We start from the raw sequence: 17,866 nt of genomic DNA on the forward strand, positions 1-17,866 counted from the left end.
ACAAGGGGCTAAAAAAAGATTAACTGCTTATTTTCTAATAGAGGGAAATAATATATGTCTCCTCTAATCACTATTCATCATCAGGGATCACAGAGGGAATCTAATTAGAAGATCTCTGTCCTGACTAAGGACAGAACAAGGAGTTGCATATTGACAATTTTAGAAAAAAAAGTGGAAATTGAGGGAAAGAGGAATAATACATTGGGATGGGGGAGAGGCACGGACACAGGGAAAGAATGAAGGAAGGAAATAAGTGTTTATTAAACACCTACCATATTACAAATATCGTCTCATTTGATTCTTTTTTTTTTTTCCCTAAGTCAGGGTTTATTCAGGGCACATAATGCCAGTCAATAATGATTGATTGATTGATTGATTCAGAATGACAAATTTCTAATCATCTTTCAAGTTCTAGGTCAAATCTAGCCTCCATGACACCATCTCTGACCACCTCAATTCTTTATTTTTATTTTTTTAATTATTTTTTAATGTTTAACAATCACTGCCATACAATTGAGATTTTATCCCCCCCACACCTACCCCCCACTACTCCCCTCCCTCCCCACGACTGCATACAATTCTGTATAGGTTCTACATATACTTTCCTATTGAGTACATTTTCACTATAGTCAGTCTCATTTGATTCTTACAACAACCCCAAGAGGTAGATGCTATTATTATCTTCATTTTAAAACTGAGGAAGACAGGGGTTTTTGAGACAGACCTGAATGTTTTGGAAAACTATCTAGTAAAAGGGATGCACAAGTAGAAGTCTATAAAAACATGGAGGAAGGAACAAATGACACTTGAACATCACTTTCATCTAATTGGTCAAAGGAGGAAAGAAAACACACACACACATAGAATTGGGTACATTTCATTCAACAGGGAAATAGAGAAAGGAAAATGGGAGAAAAGGAGGAGGAAGGGGTATTAGAGAGAGGGGAGATGTTAAGGGAGATATTGGTTCTAAGCATAACAAACGAAAGATATACAAAAACATAGCTTTGAAGTGGCAAAGAATGGCTGAACAACGGTATATAAATGTAATAGAATACTATTGTGCTGTAAGAAATGATAAAGGCATGGATGGTTTCAGTAAAACTTGATGAAATTTCTGTGAACTGATGCAGAGTGACATGAACAGAACCAGGAGAACAGTTTATATGATGATAATATTATAAAGACAACCAACTCTGAAAGACTTAGGAACTCTGATCAGCATAATGACCAAACACAGTGTCAGAGAACTACTGATGAAACCTGTTACCCACCTCCTTCAAGAGAGGCAAAAGATGTAGAGTATAGAATAAGACATCCATGTATTTCCTGTTGGACATGAAATACGTAGTGAAATGGACAGACTGAGACAGGCACAGGCAAGAGTCAATTGAGAATTTGGGAGCGTCTTTATCAGCCAGCGGCTGTCCTCCGAAAAGGCAGCCCTGAACAAAGGTGTGTGGGCCTTTTAAGCATCTTAGCACCTCCTGGTACAGCCTTGCAGTTCCAATAGCACACATTTTTCACAGAACAGTTTTGACAGGGGTTCCTAGGTACTGCTAGGCAAGGGGGCACAACAGAGAGGGGGGCCCAAGCAGCTGCTAGGCAAAGGGGTACAACAGAGAGGGGGGCCCAGGCAGCTGCTAGGCAAAGGGGTACAACAGAGATGGGGGCCCAGGCAGCTGCTAGGCAAAGGGGTACAACAGAGAGGGGGGCCCAGGCAGCTGCTAGGCAAAGGGGTACAACAGAGAGTGTAGCCACTAACAGTAAGTGGCTACTAGGCCCAACCCTGCCTAGAAACTCAACAGACATTTCTCAACCCAGGGGCTCAGGAGGGGAGGGGAAATAATGTCCACTTCAGTAGAAACCTATTGTGCTTGACTATACTTTTTGGAGATTTTCTCTTGTTTCAAAGTTTAAGAATCCTTCCAGCTCTACATTTATGCTTCTATGATCTCCCTCAAACTCTTCATCCTTTTCTGGACCCTCACTGATAGCTCCAGAGAGTATGAATGAGGAGTCAAGGTATCCTCTAAAGCTTCCTATCCCAAAACGGATTCTGAGGAACTTGATGGTCACTGGGGTTAACACCAAAACAAAGATACCAAGGCTGCCCATCATATAAAGAATCATCTCCATAGAGGTGATAAAGTAGCAAGTGGCATAGATAAGTTCACTAAGGGATAGACTCTATCTATCTGAGAGAGTAAATAGAGAATAAAGGACCAACGACAGAACCTTGCAAGAAACTCATATTTAAGAGACAGGAGGATGAAGAGTTAGATGAAAGTAGCAGAGAATGTAGTCAGGATACATAAGAAAATCATAATGGTTTAAGTAAAAAAAAAATGAAGGGAAGACATAGTAAATAAATAGTTAAAAAAAAAAAGGGGGGGGAGTAGCATGTCAAATGATACACAGAAGTCAAGCAACATGAAGTCTGAGGAAATACGGCCATTGGATCTGGTGTTAAAAGGTCAATGATGATTTTGGACAGAGGAGTTTCATTAGAATGGTTAGCACTGGAAACAGATCAAACAATTAACAAGTGCTGATTAATGTCTAACAAGCAATGCCTTAAGTACAAAAATGACACAGATCTTGCTCTCAAGGAGCTTATGTTCTCTTCAGGAAGACATAAATATGCACATAAAATAAATGGAAAAATAAATATAAATACAATATAGACAAATACAAAGTAAATTTACAAAGGACGGTACTAGTAACTAGAGGATCAAGAAAGGTTTCATATAGAAAGTGACACCTAAACTGAGTTTAAAGCAAGCAGGGGATTCAAAGGGTAGAAAAAAAGAGGAAGTGCTTTCTATGTATGAGAAGCAACCAAAACAAAAATGGAGAAAGAATATGGAGGATCATGTCTGACTGAGAAGGAACAACAAGGGAAGCAGCAGGTTAGATGGACAAAAGAAGAAATATGTGAAAAGCCTGGAAAGGTTGTCACTGAACTGCAAAAGACTAAAGGTAGCGAAAGACTAAATGTCACCTGATTTTTTTATTTGATCTTAGAAGTAAGAGGCTGTGATGTTAAGGGAATCTGAAGATCTTCCCTGCCCCTTAATAGGCCCATGTGACCTGTTTTGCACTTTGGCCCAGCCCACAGCCTGAGTCACATGGAGCAGATGGTGGGAGAAGCTTGCTGAATGGGTAGGAAGATAAAGCCAGGCAAAAATGGGAGAAAGCAGACAGAGCTGAACAGCTAGCATGAGTGAGAAAGGCAGTAATTTTGCCTAAGGGTTGTTCATGGGGAGGCCTAAGGTTTGGAGATGGCCATGCTCCCTGCAATAACAATGTGGATAGATTTCTTGGTTACTGTGATGAATTTGGCTTTCTGGTGTTTGAATAAATGTCTTGGTTTCATCTTTGACAAAGAAAGTTTACATTTTGTTAATTAACCCTGGAAGTAACATGCATATCCACAGGGACTGCTGTGGGAATCACACTGGCACAACAGAGGCAGCCACTCGAATTTATTGAATAGGCAGGCCTGTGCTTAAAAAAAAAAATTACTTTCACAATGGTGTGGAGAATGGATTAGAGAGGACAAGGAAGGAGATCAATTAGAAGGCTATACAGCAGTCTAGGTGAGAAGTAAAGTAGACCTGGTCGCTTTGTGGACAGAAAGGGATTTATACAAAAATTTATGGAGCTAGAAATGAGAAAATATGGCAGCTAAATGGATAAGTGAGGTGAGGTAAAGTGGTCAAGGATAATGTCAATGTTGGAAATCTAGGAGATTAAAAAGCATGGTAGTGTCACTAATAGGGGCATGTTTGGGGGAAAAGGGTTGTTTTTTTTTTTTGGAGGGGAGCACATAGTTAGTTTGATATCCCTTTAGGATACCAACTCTGGAATGTCCAAAAGGCAGGTGGTAATGGGGGATAAGCTTAAGACAGACTAGATAAACTGCAATAGACTGATGACTAGTGAGGAGGTAGAATCATTGAATATAGACTATTCCTTCCAGGAGTCTAGCAGTAAAGGACAGAAAAAAAGACAGGAAGGATGATAGTTTGAGTCAGAAAGAAAGGTCAAGAGAAAGAATTTTTTCCATTCTCTTCCTCTCCCCTGCCCCTCTCTCTCATATTCATTAGAATGCTTATAGGCCAAGGTGAAGGAGAGAGGATGCCTGAAGAAGCAAGTCTTCAGATGAAATGGGAAGGGGACAAGATCAGTGGCAAAGGTGAATGGGTTAAGCCTGGAAAGGAAGACCAGCTTTTTTTTTTTGGAGATTGCTGATTGATTCAGTTTGAACCTCTAGTTCACTAAAAGCTCTAGCTCTTTTTCAAAGAAAATGCTGCACTTCCTTAATCTTTGTACATATGCAGTTAATTTTTTTAACTCATTTAACCCAAGACTTTTTATTTACTTCTATTAAATTTCCTCTTAGCTATAGTTAATTTATTCTTATGTTCTAACCTTTAAAGATTATCTTTCCATATAAAGTCTTTGATCTCATGAGTTATCCCTCCCAGATTTGTGTCACCTGTAAATCTGATAAGCATACTTTCTATAACTTTATCTAACTCATTGATAAAAATGGTCAACAAGCACAAGATCAAGCATAGATTACTTGGACAGTCACTAGATTATCTCCTTTTAAGTTGATATTGAACAATGTTGGTGAATGACTACTCTTGAGTCAGGCCACTAAACTAGTTCCAAATCCACCCAACTGTACAGTAGGATTAAAGACTTCATTAAATACTAAAATTTAGGCAGCCTATATTTATAGTATTTCCCTAATTACCAGAATAGAAACCTTGTCAAAAAAAAGAAATAATACCAGTTCTGAAGTCTAAAGATCATCGATTCAAAACTAGCCTCTGGTTCCCACTACTCAGGACCTTGATTTAGGTCTTTTAAATTCCTAGGGCTTCTGTTCCTCACCTGTAAAACAGTGGGGTTGAACTAGATGACCCTAGAGGTTTGTTCTAGGTATATATCTACGATCATTTTTGTTCTCCTTAATTTTTCTCACTGATCTCAATTCATTTTGAGCTTTTAGCACTCCTTACAGGATTACAGCATTTTTTTTAAAAAGACATCACCTGTATGTAATATGTCCTTGCTTCCATCTTTTATGTAAGTCTTTAAAAAACATTCATTGGTTGATAAGTTTCCCATGTATCTACACTACTGTCTTTAAACAACTCACCTTTTCTTCCTTTTTGGACTGGTTTCTCTTGTCTTCTGTATTTTATTTTTAAGAGCTTCATATCCCTCCTGGCTTTGCTAAAGAATTACTCTATGGGATTTTACCTACCAGATTTCTGAACTTTCTGGGATCTCCAAAACTCTAGGGTATATGACAGACTATTCCCAGCTTTCCTTTCCTTTGCAATCAACAACCCTAAGACAGAATGGTCACTTTCCATCAGTTTTCCATCATTTCCACCCTAAGAAAATCAATTTCTCTTCACTGATGAGAATTAGAAACAATGAAATTTCCATCGATTGAAGAATAACATCATTAAAGCAAGTCAAGAAATCATCAGCTTCTCTGCTTTTGGCAGAGAGATCCAACAGATATCCAGATAAGTAAAGCCCCCACCATCAATACTATTTAATATCTCTAAGTCAGACTAGTAACCTGTTTACCTATTTCTTTCCTCAACTACTACTTCCTCTTTCTGTCCAGATGGACTATATTAACAGAGGTGGGGAACCTGCAGCCTCGAGGCCACACAGGTCTTCTGGTGCTTTGGTGCAGCCTTTTGACTGAGTCCAAGTTTTACAGAACAAATCCTTTTATTAAGGCGATTTGTTCTGTGTAGTTTGGATTCAAAGGGCCACACCTGAGGACCTAGAAGGTCACGTGGCCTCAAGACCCGCAGGTTGCCCACCCCTGGACTCCATCAATTTCCAGAGTTTACATTAAGAAAAATGTTTCCTTAAGGTAAAGTATTTCCAAAGATGTGTTTTCAAAAGTTCAGAAGAATCTAAATATGAACTTTATTAATATGCCTCTTCTTGCTTCTATATTATCTCAGGTGGTAGTAGAATTTTCTATGTATTTATATGTCCTATATGTTTATAAGTTCAGTACTCAGAAAACAACTTAACTTTCCTTGATTATTATGTTGTGCCTAACATAACTTGCAGTTGCATATCCCAAGTGTTACGTTTACTAGTTAAATGACCACAGAAAAGTCATTCAACCTTTGCCTCAAGCAATTTCCTAAAATTTAGCAAAAAAAAAAAAAAAAAACCCAAAAGGATTACAGCTGTCCCAGTAGGGAGTGGAATGAGGGGAGGAAGGTGTTACTGAAGCACAGGAAAATCACACAACTTTCAGATAACCTGTATTTTGCAACCTGAATAAACTGCTACCAGGTAAGCCGATCAATACACTAGGCACAAGAGTCAGACTTCAAGGATGTATGGGGGAGATGAACCATTCCAAATCTCTGTCTCCTATACATACACATTTATAAAAAGAAAATCAAAACGAAACAAACTCTTTAAAGTGACAATGCTAAATACTAATTTGAAAAAGGAGAAAAAGATACATGTCAACATTTAGGAACACCTATATATTATTTAGCACCTCTCACTAATTACTGACAAAGATTCTTAATGTTTTATTTTCATTCCTTGCCTTGAAGGTGAACTACCCTTGGTTCCTACAGCCTATTCAATGACTGCTAACTTTTTTTTCTTATGCCTACCTATCCCTACCTCCCTCAACCACTCCACTCAAATGACAAGTTTCTCTAGGTACTTTTACCTTTTGGAGGGCAAAACTTAATCCAAACCCAAAACCATTTTTAAAGAGAAAACGTAAAATTTTTTAAAAGCTGGAAAAAGATTTATTCTGTGAAACCTGTCCATATTGATGTTATCTGATTTTGAAATTCCAAGAAGATAAAACTTGTTTTATTTTACTTGCTAAGGACATAAAATAATTACATAATAATTCGCTATCTAAAATTTATATTAAATATATAAAAGCTCTTGGAATTCCCTAATCTGCTGAAATCTACCACTTCCTTCAAGGCCTAACTCAAATGGTACAAATCCCTCAAGAAACAAACCTTCCTGATCTTTCTAATCCCCAAGTGAAAGTGATGTCATTCTTTTCAAATTTTTCATACCATTTTGTCTGACTTTCCTTTGCTTTTATCACAATTTAGTTCGTATCGTGTGTGTGTGTGTGTGTGTGTGTGTGTGTGTATCTCTTATACTTCCCATCATTGGGCTGTATATCCTTTGCAGGTGGCACTATATCATCTCTCTATTTCTAGCACCTAGAAGAACATCTTATACACATACTAAGAACCGAATACGTATTGTACTGAATTCAGTAAGCTAATCAATCTGGAAAAAAAATAAAGCTTTTACCACATATATTCCCATGCTCTTTGGCAAAGGTATAATGGGGAGGGAGAACCATGTGTATGGAATACTGGATATATTTTCAAATATTCTGATGTACTGATTAGTTCTGATAATTTTCTTTTTTCTCTTTTTCTTAAAAAAAATTATTATAGGGGATGGCTCTCTGGGACAGGAGAAAGGGCAAGAGGAAAAAGAGACAGGGAAACTTAGGCTATATTAAAGCAAACATATTAATAAAAATTTATTTTTAAAAATGTCATGCTACAAATCAATTCACAGAAGGAAAAGAAGCATTTAAAAGTAACATTTTTTAATAAGGAACAGATCATACAACCTATCCTATTATTAGGTAATAAACAGAATTGTCTATATGTAAATTCTAATTAGATGTAGTATGATTTTTTTTTAATGAAGAACATTTCAGGAAAGCTATGAACCTGGTGAGATAAAAAGGGTAAGGGAGTAGAAGGCAATGAGACTGGAAGGCAACAGTATTAAAAATTTATATCTTATTACTTTCAAAAGAAAATTTCAAATCAGTTTTCTAAAAGATTAAGTAATAATTTTAAAGACTCCAAAAAAAACTTACATGCAGTGATATAACAAGCAAAGTCATGCATATTCTTGGGGTCAAAATTTGTTAGAGTAATTTCAATCATGACATACTGAAGAAAGTTGGCTAAAAACGTCTCAGTTTTAAGTAACCTCTCAAACAGCATTTCAAAGACCACTTTGTTTCTATCTTTCTTGAGCACTTACCACATTTTTAACTGCATTATAATAATGTGTCTCCAAGACTTCCCCACCCTACCAAACAAATCTTCATGAAAGGTAAAAACCTGGTCCTGAAATTCATCTTTGTCTCCCCATAAGGTCTGGTGTATCTCTCACAAGTTGGGAAAATTAGTAGCTCTTTTAGAGGAAAAGGAAACTTTAGGTAGCTTTCAGTGGCAAAATTCTACTGTGGCTAACTATGGTCAGAAAACAGTCAGCAAAAAGTGTACTAGAAAAGACTATGGATCATCTACTGACCTTTGAAAACTTCAGTGAAATTTTAAAACACAAAGTATATCAATTTAGTATAAACACACACACATACACACTATAGAATGCATACTAGTAAATGAGATGGGGAAATGTCATACTTACCAGTTCTTCCACAGAGGGGACAGACTTAAGATATAAGAAGAAAGTGTTTTAGTTAGAAACACAAGTGAATAAACAGATGAATTTAGTGGTAAAAATCACGGCTGTAAAGCAAATCTTTCTACAACAAACAGAACTGTAAAAATTTACTTATAAATCCATAATAACAATTTGACTAATCCAGTTACAATAGATGTTTCTGAACTTCCCTTCCTCAACCTCCCACCCTGCCCACTCCTTAAAAAAAAAAATCAAAATACATGAGGATAAAGTATGTTTATACTCCAACACAAGGACAGAGTAAAAGAAACTTATTAGCATAATATCCAATTTACAGAGAAACTTAAGACACGGCTAACCAAGTAAATAATCGAAGCTGTCGTTTTCAAATGTTGTCTGTCCTGGTCCTACTTAGTGAAAACAGTATTCACTGAACCTCTGTTACATATACAGCACTTTATTGCTGGTTCTTCCTAACTTTCACTGAGACAGGAAGCTGGCTCTCCCAACCTCATTATGCAAGGAAATGACCTTAGGCAAGTTCTTTAGACTCACAGAATGTCAGAATGAAAAGTATATAATCCAACCCTAGCATTTTAAAGATGAGGAAATCAAGGTGAAGCAATATGCCCAGGTCACAGAGGTATTAAATGGCAGAGTGAGGAGCTGACCCTCCACCTGACTACTCTGCACAGACTTGGACTTCTTTCTACTATACTGTTTATTACAAATAAATTCCAATACAATGAATATACTAGATTTTCCCTATTATAGGCAGTGTAGTACTACAAAAAAAGCAAAGAGTATATAACTTATACTTATTCAGTTATCAGCTCTAATACTATTTAGTTAATTCCAGCAAGTCCCCTGACCTGTCAGGATTTCAAGCTCAACATTTACAAAATAAAGGAGATAAGTAAGATGATCTCTATGGTCCATTTTAGCTCTAAAATACTATGTTCCTGGTTGTAACACAATTTGACCTCAGTATATGTCTTTAAAATTACCTATCTCAAGGATTTTTTTTCATATCCAGAAATCTGTTGCAAAAATTAATGTCTGAAGTACTTTGAGATCTTAAGATAACACAAATTACGTTATAATACTATTATAAAGAGTTCTGTATAGTCATTTAATTTCTTAAAATAGCAAAAAACATATTTGTATGTATTAATGAAAAAATTAAAAAGCAAACATTTTAAGAGGAGAACTAATTAGTTCATATTCAAGAGGGAGAAAAGAACTTCAGTAATTATTTCAACTGTTCTCTGGCACAATCAATCGAAAGTAGCCTAAATGTTTCACTCACTTCATTCTTTCATTCAACATATATTTACTGAGTACCTGCTATGTGCAAAGTACATATAATGCATCTCTAAAACAGGCAGTCATATTCCAAATGGGCCACTCGTAGGGTTAAGTCTGGTTGGGAGTTCCATGATCTAAACATTCTGTGCATTTAGGGAAAGCCACAGAAGTGCAACATGCTCTCAGGTCTAGTGATTTTAGTGGTCAGCAATCCTGAGACACTAGAGAGGAGGACTTTAAACTGTAGTTTGGTATAGTAGGAAAAAGAACCTGACAAAAGATCTAAATTGCAGTTTTAACTCTACTGCTAATTGTAACCATGGAAAAGTTACCTAAACCTCACTGGGCTTCAGCTTCCTTATCAATAAAATAAGCGGCAAAAAGGCAATAGAAGAAACAATGGGTTTGGACTTAGAAGATCTGGGTTCAAATACCTCTTCAGATTCTTTACTAGTTATGTAACTGTGAGCAAGTGTCTATAATGTATGTAAAGTGCTGTGTACACTTTAAAGTGCTACAAAAATTTCAGTTAATTTTTCTGGGCTTCAGTTTCTTCATAAAATGTGGATAATAATATTTGTAAAATGTGGGTAATAATATTTGTGCTTCTTAACTCAACAGAACTATGAATAAAACAGTATAGTGTCCAAGGGTAACATGAAGGTCCCTTACTTCTAAAATTCCATAATTCTATCAATTTAAAAATAGACTCTTAATAAGAGGAGAAAACAAGGAAAAAGGAGAAGAGGTTAGAAGAAACTGCTAAAACATGGGTTCAAAAGCAGAGGCTACGTCATTCTTTTTTTTTTTTCTTCTTCTTCAAAAATTTCTATCCAACTTCTTACCCTTATCAGTAAATTCAGGAAAGCATGGACTGGAATTTAAGTAAAAATCAATAAAATTCATAAGAATAATCCTGCAATTGACTTAAATACATATAAAAACTCATATAAAAATATATATAAAAACTTTCATAAAAAATGGCCCTCTACCTTGATCCAAAACAAATAACCCTTTTTTCAGCTACTTACCAGTTTTGCCTTAATGGTACCAGAGTCAACACTCTGGCCAGTTTTGGCATGCAGCTGAAGCTGAACAGAGTGCAGTTGTAAAAGTTGATCGTGAACTTCTTTTTCTAATACTACTTTTTCAGCCTGGGTCTCTGTCAGTTCAGATTTCAGATCCACCAACTGTGCCTTTAAAAGACAAGAAGACATTTTACCATTCTAGTAAAGTGCACTTCTGATCGCACGAATAATATTCTTCATTGTGACACTGTGCACTCATTTGTTTACTACCTAAACTACATTATACTAGTCTAGAATATAATGGAATGAGTCACTCTTTCAAGGCAATCAAGTAAGGTTGCTATCTCCATTTCAAAGATACACTTAAGACAACAGAAGACAAGTAAGAAGCTACTGGGAGAATATATGTCATTATCTTGGTTCAAACATGTTCTTTCAATCATTTATAGACAATACGGTCTTATCACCCACTAACAGATATTCTTTGGTGGCAAAGGAATTCTGACCAACAATATTACTTTAATGATATTTTATTTTTTCCCAATTACATGTACAGATAATTTTTAAAATTCTTTTTTAAAAATCTTCAGTTCTAAATTTTCTTCCTTCCTTCTTCACCTCTTCTCTCCCTAAGATAGTAAGCAATTCAATATAGGTTATATATGTGTAATCATGTAAAATCTGTTTCCATAATAGTCACTAACAATATTTTTAAAGGATACATAATCAATTCATCAGTATATATATATGCTCTGTGTCAGTAAATTCTGGATATACAAAGGGAAAAATAAGAATGTCCCAAGTATTCTACTGAGAGAAACAAGGAAAAATAGAAAAGAGCTATATTCTCAAGTCCCTCTGCAGCTTCAGTGACTGTGCCTAGACATAGACATGCCCCTAAGGGAAAGGAGTAGGAGCCTTGAGAGTCACTGCTGGCCTTAAAGTTGACCTTGATCTTGGCTCAGGCCCTGATATTTTGGCCCTGAGATGCCTGTGGAAGAGGAACAAGAACCTAGCAGTTATACCTGGTCCTGGGTCCCATGCTCTGGCCCTCTAGCATTTAGGCAATTAAAGAAAGCAAAGCTTTCACTTAGGCCCCTCTCAGGGCTCTTCACCTGCCCCTGGAGGAAGGAGCAAAAGCCTGGGGAATTCTGTCTGGTTCTGGGCCCTGGCCCTCACAGTCCCCTCCACAAGCTCTTAACCTGCCCCAGAGAAAGGGAACAAGAGTCTAGGGGCTCTACCTAAGCTTAGGTCTTGGTTTTCTTACCCTTCATGCTCCTGCTTGTGCAGTCTGGCCTCTAAGACCCTTCCTTAGGCTTTCCAGCTACTGCTGGGGGAAGGTAACAACATGCCTGGAAGCTTACACTTTTACCTTAATCTTGGCCCCTGGACATTTGGCTTTTAGGTCCTAGGGAAGTGCTGAGGGAGGCTGAGCCTAGCAGTCAATGGGCCTCTTCTCTAGCTCAGGATGGATCTGCCTTCTTGCTCCTAGGAGGTTTACCTGGGTCCTGAACCGTGGGCCTGCTGAAGGAAGTTCTGTTCCCAACTTCATCACTCTCACTTCCTATGCCTCTATCCCACCTATACCTGGAAGGCAACCACAGGCTCCTCCCCTCCTACCACTGGGCACAGAGGCAAAGGGAATGGCAGCTGGTCACCTTCTCCAGGCTTCTAGTTTAGGGGGTATGAATCTCAAAGACAGCAGTGATGTCCAGAAGGACTGCCAAATAGGATACTTCTCTATGTCAAACATATAGATTTGAAACTGGACTATTTTGCTGGCAGAGAGATGCCAGGGCTAACAGTACCTGAGCTAGGAAATGTAAGTAGAGGCCAAAGTACTTGGAGGCCACGTAGAAGAGAACAGGTATCTCTCAATATCACACCTGGTCATGGACAGGAAGTAAATGTTCTGGAGTTTTACAGCAGTTTTTTCAGAAGCTATCCTAGAAGGTCTGGTTATGCAGGGCAAGGATCAGGGCCATAAACTCAGCATTGCAGGATCACAGTTTCCATCCTGCTCTCCCAAAATATTTGTGTCATCAAGACTTCATAAGTCAGGCATAACTTGCCCCGTCCCAGAAATGAATCAGCAGCCATCTGTACAAAGTCATCTGGGCTGGTCTGGGGCTTCTTATTAAGGGGTCTGGCTCTTGGGGGGAAGGAGCACAAGAGCAGAGGTTCTGCTGCATCTAGAAAAAGCAAAGGATGGTAGGTGGGCCCTTCCTCAGGCTTTCAACCTATCCCTACGGAGAAGGGAGCAAGAGCCTGGAGACTCATCCTCATCCTTGATCTTGACCTTAGTCTTAGTGCTCTGGCCTTTCTGGCATGGGAAGGTAGGAGTAGGGGGAAAGATTTTTCACTGTACCTGGACTGGGAAGGGAAATTCCTTCATGGACTTCTTTTTTTTTTCCTCAGGTCTATCTCAAGTGTTCTTCCTTGGGCCTCAGACAGAATCTTTGAGTGTAAATGACAGTGAGGTAGAGAATGGCTGGTTGTATTGAATAGGAGAGTGAGTTAATTAGGTAAAAGGATTGCCATGCAGAAGGGAGGACTCTTCTTAATAATGAGAATAAATGAGACAACTGAGGAGGTGGCATGACACGGTAAATATAGTGCTGGATTGAACTCAGGAAGACCTGAGTTCAAATTCTACCTCAGATACATTCTAGCTTTGTGACCCTGGGCATGTCACTTAACCTTTCTCTTAACCCGATCCATATTCTCATTTATAAAATGGGGATAATGATAGCATTTACTTCAATTTTATTCTGAGGCTCACATGAGAAAACAAATGAAAAGCACTTTGAAAACTTTCAAATGTCATGGAAATATTAACTATTATTAGAGGCAGCTGGGGAGAGAGGAAAGGCTACAGAGTAGACAAGTGTTGGGCTTTGAATCCTGTCTCAGATACTTAATAGCTTTGTTACTCTAGCCATTTAATCTCTGTGTCCCTCAGTTTCCTCATCTAAAAATAAAGGAGTCAGATTCAAAGGCCTCAGAAGTTCCTTTCAACTGTAGATGTATGATCCTATGAAATACAAATAAATATAAAGTAGTTAAGTTTAGGGAGGGCAATAGCAGTTGTAGAAGACAAGAATCCTAAAAGGCTTTACAGAGAAGGTGATGCCTCAACTGCAGCTTGAAGGAAGACAGGGATCACTAAAGTAGAAGGATAGTGCTATCTTTTATGGAAAAAGGAAAGTGTGGAGGAAGGGAAGGTTTTGGGAGGAAAAGAATATGTTTAGTTTTAGACATGTTGAGTTTGAGAAGTCTCTGGGACACACAGTTTGAAATGTTCAAGGAAAAGGTGAAGGGAATAAGCATTGGGTGTAATAATAATAACAATCATGGTATATGTATGGAGCGTTAAGGGAGGACTAGCACCTCTGGTGGGACTTGCCAGGCCTTTGCAGGGATGTTCATCTACCACTGGTATCCACCTTGCACTCAACTCAGTGGCTCTAAGAAGTTGGAGCATGCACAGTAGCCTCACCCCAGTAAAAATGTCTCAGCAGATGGGCTAAACCAGGCTAAAGGTAACTGACAGGCCTCAAACTCATTAGTGAGGTGCGGGGATGTCTCCTCCAAGTATGTGAAGACTTTCCCTCAGCCAGACAAAACAATTTGTTCCAACGGCCGTAAAGGTGGCTGAAGCCACTGTGGAGCACTGAGAGCTTGATTAGACATCAGACACCAAGTTCATCCACTGCAACCTGGACTTTGGATAACTTTAGAAAAAAAAGTAAGGTTGACAACTTATGCTACTCTGCCTTAAGTCAACACATCACCATTTTACACATGAGGAAATTGAGGCATACAAGGTAATTTGAATTCAGGAAGATGAGTCTTTCTGACTACAGCCCAGCACTCTATCCACTATGCCACCATTACGTTCAATCACTTTCAGTCATGTCCATTTAGCATTTTCTTGGCACAAATACTGGATGGTTTGCTATTTCTGTATCCAGTCCATTTTACAGATGAGGAAACTGAGGCAAACAGGGTTAACTGACATGTCCAGGATCATATGTCTATTAAGTGTCTGAGGCTGGAACTGACCTCTGGAAGATTAGCCTGACTTCAGGCCTGGAACTTGATATCTACTGACCCACCTAGCTGCCCCTAAAAAATATGTGCTGGATTAGCCCTAAAAGATGCAAACAGCAATTTTTATGTAATATACTTTATAAGCATAAGTTAAATAATAATACAACTAAACAGGTTACAGATATCTATTCTGTCAATAAATACACACAGAAATAGATTAAGATTGTAAGCCACATAAGAAAACTATTCCTACAGGAAATAACACTGACTTTGAAAGTCCTCCCTTGTCAAACACCCATGGCAAACAAAACCTCTATATTCCAAGAAGCCAAATCACCAAATGATAAAATTTTATATTATTTCTGTACTTTGTAGGGTCAATATAAATACCTGGAAATGCAGTTTATACCTAATTTGAAAACACTGGTTACTAGGATCAAAATATCTGTCAAATTATACAGGTTAAATAATATTATTAAAGTCATATCTCAATTACCTATGCTTACTCCGACAAGAAAGGCTTGGATAGCTGAAAACCAGAGCAATTCCAAAAATCCAAACCAGAGGAGAAAGTAGACTGCTTTGAATAGTCATATCTCCAAGAGGTAGAAGAAAAGGAAAAAAACAATTTTTAAAAGAGAGGAGAAGAAATAGATCTATACAAAGCAAAAACTAAAAAACCCAGTACTACAATAATCAAGATTTGACTTTAAAAAACTAGTGAGGCTTTCTAACAAACTGGATGAAACCTAAGCGTCTTATCTATGCTCCTGACCTAGTAAACCAAAAAACAATTTTTAGTATTACAGTCTCACAGTATCTAAGTACTCATTCAAGATATCCTAGTTATAAAGCTAGCATTTATGTAACACTTCAAAGTTTGCAAAGTGCTTCAGAAGTATTATCTCACTCTATCCTCACAAACCCTGGGGAAAAGGTGCTATTATTATCATTCCCCCTTTTAGAGAAGAGGAAACCGAGGCAGACAGGTTAAGTGACTTCTTCAAGGTCACAAAGCTAAGTAAATGCCTGAGGCAAGCCTTTGAACTCAAGTCCAGGTCCAGCCCTGTTTTTTACTGTAACACCCAGGAATACAATCTGCTCTGCATAAAGCACATTTGAACTACTTTATGGTAAGAAGTTGCCAGTAAGTAATATAAAAAGTATCATAAAAAGTGCTAATGATATCTTTCTAAGATTACTTTTCTCTACTACATTTTCAGAAGTGCAAACAAATTTTATTCCAGTAAAGCTTTCATTTCTTTGTTTCTTCATAAGCCCTTTCACTTTGATTTCTTATTAGTTACTACACTAGTTTTACAGTCTGGTTTCTCTGTACTTATCATACCACAGTTCCTGAAGAGTCTAACTCTTTAAACATAAAATTAAGATATGGAAGTGAAATTAATTCAAACACTTTCTGGGATTGTGTTTCTTTCCTATTACATTTCAAAAATATTCCATATTTTTCAGGTTCCTAGTTTTCCCCTTATGAAAAGTGTCAAAACTAAGGGTTGTTTTGAAATTGTAGGAATATATTTTATAATTACACAAAAGGCTGGCAAACCTTTTTATCTGCCCAAAATGTTAAATGAATTTGATGTAGGTTTGAAGAGTATCATGGAACAAAACACAACTGATCTAGGAAGAAAGTCCACAGGAGGGCAATGATTTCACTGGATGAGAATCTTGTTATAAGGCAAACTAATATTACTCATGATTAAATTGAAGGCTATCAAAATTATATTTAAGTGTTTCACGTACAGAAAGGCCTAAATATAAGGTATGTGTGGGGACAAAAAGGAAAAAAAATTTTTCCAAATCTCTAAACATGTAATCCGTACTAAATGAAATAAAATTAACTTCTTACAAACTACAAAACTTAAGTAAAAAAATATAGTCTCTTCATAAAATTTCAAATTTCATTATCAAATTTTAAAGACACCTTTGCATATCCTACCTAGTACTATCCCATAAACACAGTGTACCGAATAAATGTTGAATTGAATTATACTATGGTTTCAAGATAGTAAACCTTGTACTTTATATACAAAACTCATTTACTTAAAAAAAAGAAAAAAGAGGGGGGTTGGCAGACTAGATAATTTTTTTTTTTACCTTTTTATTCTTTTTTTTTTTATTTTTATTTTTTAATGTTTAACAGTCACTGCCATACAATTGCGATTTTATCCCCCCCCACTTACCCCCCACTACCCCCCTCCCTCCCCACGACTGCATACAATTCTGTATAGATTCTACATATACTTTCCTATTGAGTATATTTTCACTATAGTCATGCTATGTAGTCAGACTAAGATAAATGAAAGAAATCGTTTAACAAATCAGAACATGATACACAAACACATACACATACACAAACATGATCTGCTACATTATGTGAGTGACTTCCATATTTCTCTCTCTGAGTGTGGAAGGCATTTTGCCTTGAGATCCACCATTGGGATTTTTTTTTTTTTGTAAGAAGTTCTTGTGTTATTACAAAAATCTAAGTCTACCAGAAAAAACTCTCACACACTGTGGTCGTTGCTGTGCATAAAGTTCTCCTGGTTCTGCTCCTTTCACTCAGCATCAGGTCATATAAGTCCTTCCAGGCCTCTCTGAAGTCTTCTTGTTCATCATTTCTTATGGCACAATAGTACTCCATTACATTCATATACCATAATTTATTCAGCCATTCCCCAATTGATGGACATCCCCTTGACTTCCAGTTTTTGGCAACTACATAGAGTGCTGCTATAAATATTTTTGTACATGTGGGACCCTTTCCCATTTTTATGATCTCTTGGGGATATAGTCCTAGTAGCGATATGGCTGGGTCAAAGGGTATGCACATTTTTGTAGCCCTTTGGGCATAGTTCCAAATTGATCTCCAGAATGGTTGGATGCGCTCACAGCTCCACCAACAATGAATTAGTGTTCCAACTCTCCCACATCCTCTCCAGCATTTATCA

The 17,866-nt window shown here is 37.4% G+C and overlaps 1 protein-coding gene across 1 annotated transcript in view; it reads right to left on the reverse strand.

Annotated features, from left to right (window-relative positions):
• Positions 1-17,866, reverse strand: part of GOPC (golgi associated PDZ and coiled-coil motif containing) — a 43,583-nt gene that overhangs the window by 15,820 nt on the left and 9,897 nt on the right. Inside the window, exon 2 of the mRNA XM_072643142.1 lies at positions 10,845-11,009. Coding sequence (XP_072499243.1) covers positions 10,845-11,009 — 165 coding nt within the window. The remainder of the gene's footprint in view (positions 1-10,844; positions 11,010-17,866) is intronic.

The sequence above is a fragment of the Notamacropus eugenii genome, chromosome 2 (assembly GCF_028372415.1).
Source record: "Notamacropus eugenii isolate mMacEug1 chromosome 2, mMacEug1.pri_v2, whole genome shotgun sequence".
Classification (NCBI taxonomy): domain Eukaryota; kingdom Metazoa; phylum Chordata; class Mammalia; order Diprotodontia; family Macropodidae; genus Notamacropus; species Notamacropus eugenii.